At 38.1% G+C, this 9,687-nt stretch overlaps 1 protein-coding gene across 1 annotated transcript in view; it reads left to right on the top strand.

The window, feature by feature from the left end:
• RYR2 (ryanodine receptor 2 (cardiac)) overlaps nt 1-9,687 on the top strand; it is a 786,033-nt gene that overhangs the window by 283,629 nt on the left and 492,717 nt on the right. Inside the window, exons 18-20 of the mRNA XM_006872010.1 lie at nt 4,798-4,963; nt 5,279-5,412; nt 7,434-7,675. Of these exons, the coding sequence (XP_006872072.1) occupies nt 4,798-4,963; nt 5,279-5,412; nt 7,434-7,675 (542 nt within the window). The remainder of the gene's footprint in view (nt 1-4,797; nt 4,964-5,278; nt 5,413-7,433; nt 7,676-9,687) is intronic.

The raw sequence follows: 9,687 nt of genomic DNA, 5'->3' as shown, positions 1-9,687 counted from the left end.
AGGTAGATATGATCAGGATGTGGGCTTCCGTTTTCACTCTTCTTATTGCTTAATTCAGAGTAACTTTAAAGGTGTTGTCTGCCTCCCTGGTATATGGAAGTTGGGATTGGTTCTTGCCTTGATTGTGGGGTTTCATAGGGTGTGATTGTAGCTTGAGTAAATGTCAGCAATTGCTGTCTCTTCTTGGGTAATATAGGGAGAGAAAGAGTCCCCAAAAGGTAAAATAACAAAAACATAAAAAAATAGCTACAACAAAAAAACTAGATTGGATACTGTAGTCTATAATTGCAGAAAAGGGAGAGGAAGGGGGAAAAATAAATCTGTAGCCTAATAGGTGTATGATTTTAATATCCTCTTTCAGCTTCTTACCTTCAAGGCCACCTGATAAATTGTTGGTATTTATGCTGTTTTTCAGAATTTAATTTCGGCCTGTTTTGTTTTTAAACTCTCTTTCCCTCTCCACACTCCTAGGTCCTTTTCTCTATTGGTAAACAGTTCAGGACCATCTATGGCCGTTTTGAGCTGGCTGCCTGTAGTTTTAAATGCTGAGCATATCTGTGCATTTGCCTTGCAGAAGAACCCGCCAGTGGTGGAGGTAGGGGGTGTCCACTTGTCACCAGAATGGAGGTGCACAAAGTTTGAGTGGCCAATGAACAGATACCAAAACAAACAAACAGAAAAAATCAGAACAAAGCAAAACCATCAATGTATATTGTCCACCTTTGCTCAGAGGTTCCCGTGGAGTTATTTCTAGGCTGGTCTGCTTCCTGTCATGCTTGGTTCTGCTGTTTGGTCTCGCCAAAGTTGTTGGCTCTGGGCTGCTGAGCCTGGCAGATTCTAAAGTAGATGATTTCTTACTTCTGCTATAAGTTCCACTAGCTATAAGCTTTCAAACTTTTAAAATATTCTTAGATATGTGGTTCACAGTTTGGGAGCTCTGCCCTGAATCCCCTTTGTTTGGTATTCTGTGGCACTGCTATCGGAGAAATTCACTGCACGTCTACCCTATCCACTATCAAGCACCTGTGAAAGCAGTTTTTCAGTTTACTTTGTTTTGTTTTCTTATTGTCAGCATCAGAAGAATTATTGGAAGTCATTCCTTTTGAATTAAAATATTTGTTGATTCTGAACTGGTACAATTGGGAAAGGTGTTTTAATGTGAAACCCCCAAATTTGAAAGCCTTCTGTTAGAATAAGGTAGATAAGAGAAGAACACGTGGCTCATTCTCATCTTGCTGTCTTTGTATTTTGTGGCCTGTGTTTGTGTGTGTGTGTGTGTGTGTGTGTGTGTGTGTGTGGCGAGGATGGGTGGGTATGAGTAAGTAGTTAGTGTTGAAACTATGTGGAGATCCAGGCTTGACCTAGGACTTCATTTATTGTTAGGGTTATGGTTAGAACTAGGGTTAGTGTTGAAGGTAAGGTTTGGACAAGGTCTAGGAGTAAGTTTTGGTCTAAGTTTTAGAGTTAGGTTTATTTTTATTTTATTTTATCTTGAAATCTGTTTTGATTTCCTCTTTATTTGGAGCTTCTATAACTAGATTATTTCTTGTGTTTATTTTTTTGTTGTTGTTGGAACTGTATCTCTGGTTGTCTGTTTTCAGTGTTGTAGTTCTGTTTTACTTTGCATATTTCCATAACTGGGTTGAATCTAGGAGATATTGTCATATGTGTTAGTCTCAGGCTATTGCTTGCCGTTGTTAGTTCTTGGTCCAAAGAATTCCTTTATTATTTTTTTGTAAGTTTTGTCTGTCTTTGCCAATTCTTTTACTTTCTGTGTATCTGAAAATTACCGAATTTCACTGTTGTATTTGATGGACAGTTTTCTGAATATATGATTCTTTGTTTGCCGTTTATTTCTTTCAGAGTTTTATATATGTCATTCCATTGTCTTACTGTCTTTTTCTTGTATTTGCTGAGAGGTCAGAGGTTAGTCTTATTAGTTGTCCTTTGCAGATAACTTTTTGGGTTTCCTGCTTTGCTATTAGGAGTATTTCCTTATCTTTGGTTTTGAAAAGTTTGAGTATTTCTAGGTGTTTTTCTTTTGGCATCTATATTGAATTACTTGATCTTAGAGAAGTTTTCTTCCAACTCTCAGACAATATTCTCTATGTTTTGTTTTGTTTTGTTACTTTTTTGGTCTCTTCCTCTTCTGTAATTCTAATCATATGTAAGTTATTCCTCTTGATAGTGTCCCACATAAATTTAAAGTCTTAGCATTAACCTTTTGACTTTCTACTTGCTGGTTTTGTATGGGTCCCATTTTTTTCAACTATTTTGTCTATTTGTTTTCTGAGTTTTCCATGGTTTTGTCTTATGTTTTTTTTTGTGATCTCATCTGTAATTTTCTTGCTCTTTCTCACTAACCATTGAAGTTACCTAGTTAGGATTCTTTTAAATTCCTTATCAGCAGTTCTGATACCATTTCTGGTATTATATTTTCAGACTCTGCTGTTCGCTTAGTTTTCACTTTACTTAAAGTACTAAGATTAGGAATGTGATAGGCCTTTGTAAGTATTGCTTAATAAGAGGATTTATTCTTGATTATCTTCAACTACTTGCCTTTTTCTTAATAGTGATATGCTGTATAGCAGGGCTCTGCAAACTTTTTCTGTAAAGGACCAGATAGTAAATATTTTGCACTCTGTGGACCATACAGTTGGTCTCTGTTATAATTATTGAATTCTGTCATGATACCTTGAAATTACCCATAGCTGATATGCAAACAACTGTGCATAGTTATGTGTTAATAAAATTTTCTTTACAAAAATAGTAGATCTAGTATTCTGTACCCTATACTATGGCGGAATGATGCTGCTAACCTCAAGGTCAGGAGTTTGAAACTACCAGCCATTCTGAGGGATAAAGATGAGGCTTTCTGCTCCTATAAAGATTTCCAGCCTCAGAAACCCTGTACAGGGTTGCTATGAGTTGGAAGTGACTCACCATACATATTAGTCCGGTGATGATGGTTATGAGCAATTGGCTTCTGACTGAAAGTTTTGAGTCTACCTGAAAGAAAGCGCTGACAATCTACTTCCAAAACTTCAGCCCTTGAAAATCTTGTGGAGCACAGTTTACTCTGACATACATGGTGCCCTCACGAGTTGGAATAATCTTGATGGCAGTTGGTTTTTAATAATGTATATTAGGAGTCCTTGGATGGTATATGGGTTAAATGTTTATTTGCTAACCACGAGGTCAGCAGTTCAAACCCACCACTTGCTCCATGGAAGAGTTGAGGCTTTCTTCAGTTAAGATTTACAGTCCTGGGAACACACAGGAGCAGCCCGACTCTGTCTTGTAGAGCTGCTAAGAGTTGGGGTTGACTCGATGGCAGTGAGTTAGGTTTTGATTTCTGAATGGTGCAAAGGATTAATACATTAACTGCTAACCAAAAGGTTAGAGATTCAAGTTCACCCAGGAAAAGCTTGACAAGGTGATGTATAGTCCATTAAAAACCCTATGGATTCCAGTTCTACTCTGATACACCATAGGGTCACTGTGAGTTGGAATAGACTCTAAGGGAGCTGGTTTGTCTTATAGATTGTTCAGTGCCATAGAGTGGGTTCTGACTCATAACAGCCCTGTATAGCATTTCAGAGGAAATCCTATACATGGTTTGAACTGCCAACCTTGTGGTTCGCAGTTCAATGCTGATTCTACAGTGCCAAACCAGGAGTCCATAGATTGTGATGGCCATAGTAAATTCCTTCTGTATTCCACACCTTTCCTAACTCCTGAGCACTGTATAATTCCTTACCAAGAAAGCAGACTCCAGATGAGTTGTATAAGGGTCTTTGGGGCCATTCCTAAAAACTGCCCTCAGAGAACATGTTTTCTGAATGTTGTATTAATTGCTGAGAATGGCCTGTATTCTCATTATTGATGATTCAGGCTGGTCTGAAAAAAATGCAGATTTACACATTTAAGTTTTCAAGTTCTTGCCAGAAAAATCTGATAAAACATTTTCATTTTTATGATTTTCATTTATTCCAATTTAAATTTGAAGATAAGAAGGATAGGTTACATTTTATCTTTTGTGATGGTTTTTGTTGTTGTTAAGTGTCATCAAGTTGATTCAGACCCATAGCGACCCTGTATAGAATTTCCAAGGAGGGCTGGTGAGTTTGAACTGATAATCTTGTAGTTAGCATTCCAGTGCTGATGCTAAATCAGGACTCTTCTACTAATATTATCCAGGTTTTGTATATTTCTATTTATTTTTGTATTTTTTTTTTCCATCTTGTTTTGCAAACTACAAAATCCTTAAGGAGACTGTAATGATCTTGGTGGGTTGGGATGCATTCCTGCAGGCTTATATCTTTGATGACAAATGATTTTATAATCTGGGTTTAGCCCACCTTTCCACTCTACCACACATGCACACTGACTATTCAGTCCAGTGCTCTAGATAGCTTGCCCTCCCCCGGAGACTTCACTTAGCTGTAAGGCCCTGCCCTCTGCTTATCTGGAAAATTGTCATTAGCATATCATTTAAGGCTTTACTTAAGGATCTTTTCTTTCAGTCCCTTCCCATGTAGATTTACCTGCTTTTTCAGTGAACCACTATTTCACTGTTGTGTCATTTTCTCACTGGTGGTGGTGGTTATGTGCCACGCAATCAGTTCCGACTCATAGCATCTCTGTACAGGGTTTCTGAGACTGAGTTAATCATCTCTGGATAGCAGTCTTCTCCCCAGACAGGACCTATTACTGATCACACTGCCCCTGGCCATAAACACTTGGCACTTAAGAAAGGACCAGCACATAGAGAGAGGGAAGAAACTTGTCATACAGACTGGCTAATCATAAATGTTCTTCTCCCTGCATTGTTTTATCTGTAGGCATTCTTGAAGTTTTACACTGTGTGTTAGTGGAAAGTCCAGAAGCTCTAAATATTATCAAAGAAGGACATATTAAATCCATTATCTCCCTTCTGGACAAACATGGAAGAAATCACAAGGTAATGAGCCGTTTCACTGACATGAAATGAAATCTCAAATCATTTTGAATATGTTTTTTAAATAAGACTATGTTTTAAAAATTGTGTTAACTTTTTTTGATATTTTTCATCTATTAATAATTATGATTGAGTATTGCTACTTAGTGTTTGTTTATCTCATCAAAGGAGAATGAAGAGTTCTCAGTTTGTGGAGGAAGGAAAATCATTGAGAATATTGGTGTTAAGAAATGACTGGGTCCTAGGTAGTTGGAGAGTTCCTGATTGCTTGAATTTGAAAGGGAAACTGAGACCTCTGAAAATATTCTCCCTTTTCAGGTTCTGGATGTCTTGTGTTCACTCTGTGTTTGCCATGGAGTTGCAGTTCGTTCTAACCAGCATCTCATTTGTGACAATCTCCTACCAGGAAGAGATCTGTTATTGCAGACGCGTCTTGTGAATCATGTCAGCAGGTAAATCCAGAGAGACAGCGTCTTCAGATACTTAGCACAGCACAAGAATTCCTGTTCTGTCTCTATAGCTATGCCATCAGATGGCCTATTAAGCTAATTAGGATCTTTGACATCATTTTGATGAAATAGTTTTGAGTATTTTTTTCTACCAATCAAATGTATAATCATAACAGTATGTATTTACCACCAAACAAATGCATAATGCCATTAATATGCATTCATATGTAGATAGATTATAATTTGCATCTTTTGGAGCAGGCTGGCAATTATACCTTTAGTTAATATTCACTGAGTGCTGTTGCGCCAGCGATTATGCTAAGTGCCTCACATATACCATTAAGCTTGTATTTTTCTAGGTAATATTATTTTCCACATTTTATACATTAAAAATTTAGACATCCAAATAGAACCCAAATCTAATTAATTTGAGAGACTTAGCTCTTAAACAGCATAAACTCTAGTTTCATTCCAAAAAAAAACAGGAAAAGTTTACAGTTTGCAGCATGTTATGTATGGTAGTAGTAACTTTAGCAGCAATCCAGGAAATATTTGATACTTTATCCTGTGTACTTTTTAAAATTCGAGTTTGGTGAATATTCTCTGTTGTGCTTTGCTTGTCTGTGTGTTGTTCAACAGGATCGATTTGAGATTTTCGTGGTTGTGTGCCATCAAGTTAGCACGACTCAACAGTAATCCTGTGTCTAAGGTTGTAAACATTTATAAGAGGAGCAGAAAGCCTCCTCATTCTCTCAAGGAGCAGTTAGTGGAGTCACCTTCTGACCTTGGACTTTGTAGCCCACCAGGGCTCCCTATGCCTTCTGTTAACGAGTGATACTTAAGTGTTGTCGAGGCAATTCCAACTCATAGCAATGTTGTACAGGGTTTCCCAGGAGCAGCTGATGGGTTTGAACCACTGACTGTTTGGTTCACAGTCCAGTGCTTCTCCTACAGTGCCACACCAGCCATCCTAATGAGTGAGTGCTGTTGTTAAGTGCTGTTGAGTCGGTTCCAACTCATAGCTACCCTGTATAGGGTTTCTGATGAGTGGCTGGTGAGCTTGACTACCAACCTTGTGATTCAAACTGACATTGCAGTCCAGCGCATTCACCCACAGTGCCACACCAGGACTCCTGGGATATTCACTAATCCTATTATTACCAAAGAGTATAAGGAGCTCTGGTAGCATAGTGGTTACGAATTGGGCTGCTAACCTCAAGGTCAGCAGTGTGAAACTACCAGCTATTCTGTGGGAGAAAAGAGGAGATTTTCTGCTCGTGTAAAGATTTACTACCTCAGAAACCCTATGCAGGGTCACTATGAATCGGAACCGACTTCACAGCACATAACCAGCACCATAAGTTCCCTTGTAAAATGCAACAACATAGAACTTACTAAAAGCTCTTCTGTTCACAAGAAGACATTAAGACTAGCACAGCTGATAGTCACCTCAGCTCCTTTCTACCGCAGAGCCTCTATAAAAGAAAGTTCAGCACAGGCAGATTTCTACTGCACTCAGTGTCTCCTTTTATGAATTAAATATGATTAATATTAGAGTAAGAAAAAAATACTAGGTCCTTGAGTGACATTGCCAAGTAGTCCAAAAAATAAACTATTCACTGAGTGGTAATTTTAAGGTGGGCTATCACTGCATACAATCTCAGTGGTTGTGTTAAAGATTTTGTAGCATTTAAAGAAGCTGGTACAGATGGCTAATTGCTTTGCTATGAATGAAAAAGTTGACAGTTTCAGTCTACCCTGAGGCACCTTGGAAGAGGCTTGTGATCATCTTCTGAAAAGTCTGTCATTTCAAGCCCTAGGAAGCACAGTTCTAACCTAATACACATGGCGTCATCATGAGTTGGAGGTGACTTGTAGGCAATTGGTTTTGTTTTGTTTTTGTGTTTGTATTTAATATATGATATTTTTTAAAGGCAGGACTAATGATCAGTATAGTGAAATGTATATTAAAGTGATGAAGGTTGTTTGGAAATGTCTCATACGATATACTTATCTCTTTAAAGCATGAGGCCTAATATTTTTCTGGGCGTCAGCGAAGGGTCTGCTCAGTATAAAAAATGGTACTATGAGCTGATGGTGGACCACACGGTGCCATTTGTGACAGCTGAAGCAACACACCTCCGAGTGGGCTGGGCGTCCACTGAAGGGTACTCTCCCTACCCCGGAGGTGGCGAAGAGTGGGGTGGAAACGGTGTTGGAGATGACCTGTTCTCCTATGGATTTGATGGACTTCATCTCTGGTCAGGTAAATGTGATTTATTTTCTTTTACAGTATTCTAAGGAACTCTGGTAGCGTAGTGGTTATGAATTGGGCTGCAAACCGCAAGGTCAGCAGTTTGAAACTACCAGCTGCTCCGTGGGAGAAAGATGAGGCGTTCTGTTCCCATAAAGATTTATAGTCTCAGAAACCCCGTACAGGGTCACTATGAGTTGGAACCGACTCCACGGCACATAAACAACAAGAGAACCTTTTGCCTTGCTAATGATACTGCTTATATTGGATAAAAAGTAAAATTTTATTGAGGGAAAAATAAAACTGATAACAAAGTATAATTTCCAAAGATTATATTGTTTATGAGTAATATATTTTTTTAAAGGGGTGTTCCTATCAACTAGAAAATAAACTTGTACAGTCTTACCTGTCATAATAAGTGTATGTGGCTCTTTCATTTCAAGTTCAGAAGGAACCTAAAATCATGCAAATAATTGAAAAGCATAAGTAAGTTCAACTTTTGCCAGATAATATAATGTGAGAAAGTGGTAAAATGTAATATCTTGACCTTACATTATTTTGTGTCATAGAACTTTAAAAAGTCAATGTAAAGTTTAATCAACCAACTAACAACTATAATCTTTGATGATTTAGTATAGATTAAATATGAATCTGATAAAATATGATACTCTGTTTTCTGATTCATTAGAGGTGTATTTTTGTGGGCTACATTTGAAGGTTTGCCATTTCATTATGTGGATGAGTTTTAAATGCTAAAATTGACTGGAATCTGCAGAAATATACTTGTTTTAATGAAATTGCCTTTAGACTATAGTCCTTATGTGAGTTTGACAGATTTCATAAAGCATTCAATGTTTAGAAGATTCAGAAAATTACCTTACATTATATAAAAAAACGAACTTCACTTATTATGACCTAAAAGTGATACTATTTCATTATTAGTGCTATATATAGGTCTCTTGTCCCTGTTAGGCGCTCCAGTTGGTTCCGATTCATAGTGAATTCATGCACAACCGAGCGAAACACTGCCAAGTCCTGAGCCATCCTCACAATTGCTGCCATGCTTGAGCCCCTTGCTGCTGCCAATGTGCCAGTCCGTCTCATTGGGGGTCTTCCTCTTTTTCACTCACACTCCACTTTACCGAGCATAATGTCCTTTTTAGGGGAATTGTCCCTCCTGATAATATTTCCAAAGTATGAGAGAGAAAATCTTGTCATCCTGGCTTCTAAGTAGCATTCTGGCTGTAGTTCTTCCAACACAGATTTGTGTGTTCTTCTGGCAGTCCATGGTACTTTTAGTATCCTTCCCCAAAACTGTATCACAAATGCATCAATTCTTCTATAGCCTTCCTTATTCATTGTCCATTTTTCCCATGCATGTGAGCCTTTTGAAAACAGCGCTACTTGGGTCAGGCCCATCTTAGTCCTGAAACTGATGATTTTGCTCTTGAACATGTTGAAGAGGTTTTGTGCAGAACATTTGCTTAATGCAGTGTGTAGCCTGATCTCCTGACTGCTGCCTTTTGAGAGTTGATTGTGGATCCAAGAAAAATGAAGCCTTTGAAACCTTAAGTCTTTTCTTTGCGTATCATGATGCTACTCATTAATTCAGTTGTGTGGATTTTGTTTTCTTTACATTGAATTGCAACTCATACCGAAGTCTTGGTCTTGGTCATGGTCATGGTCAGTAAGTATTTTAAGTCCTCTTTGCTTTCTGCATGCAAATTTATATCTTCTACATCTTGCAGGTTGCTGTTGAATATTCCTCTAATCCGGATACCAGCTTCTTCTTCAAATAATCCATTTTATCTGATTATTATACAGTATACAGATTGAATAGGTATGGTGAGAGAATCCAACCCTAGTATGCACCTTGTCTGAAAGACTGCTTCCTGGTCCTGGGCTATGACTAGGTTCTTCTTGAGCACAACAAAGTGTTCTGTAATACCTAGTCTTCACAGTGTTCTCCATAGCTTGGCACGAGCCATAAAGTCGAAAGCCAAAAGCTTTTGCATAGTCAATAA

The sequence above is a fragment of the Chrysochloris asiatica genome, unplaced genomic scaffold, assembly GCF_000296735.1.
Source record: "Chrysochloris asiatica unplaced genomic scaffold, ChrAsi1.0 scaffold00179, whole genome shotgun sequence".
Lineage (NCBI taxonomy): Eukaryota > Metazoa > Chordata > Mammalia > Afrosoricida > Chrysochloridae > Chrysochloris > Chrysochloris asiatica.
The sequence above is the reverse complement of the archived record's forward strand: the minus strand, read 5'-3'. Positions and strand labels throughout refer to the sequence as shown.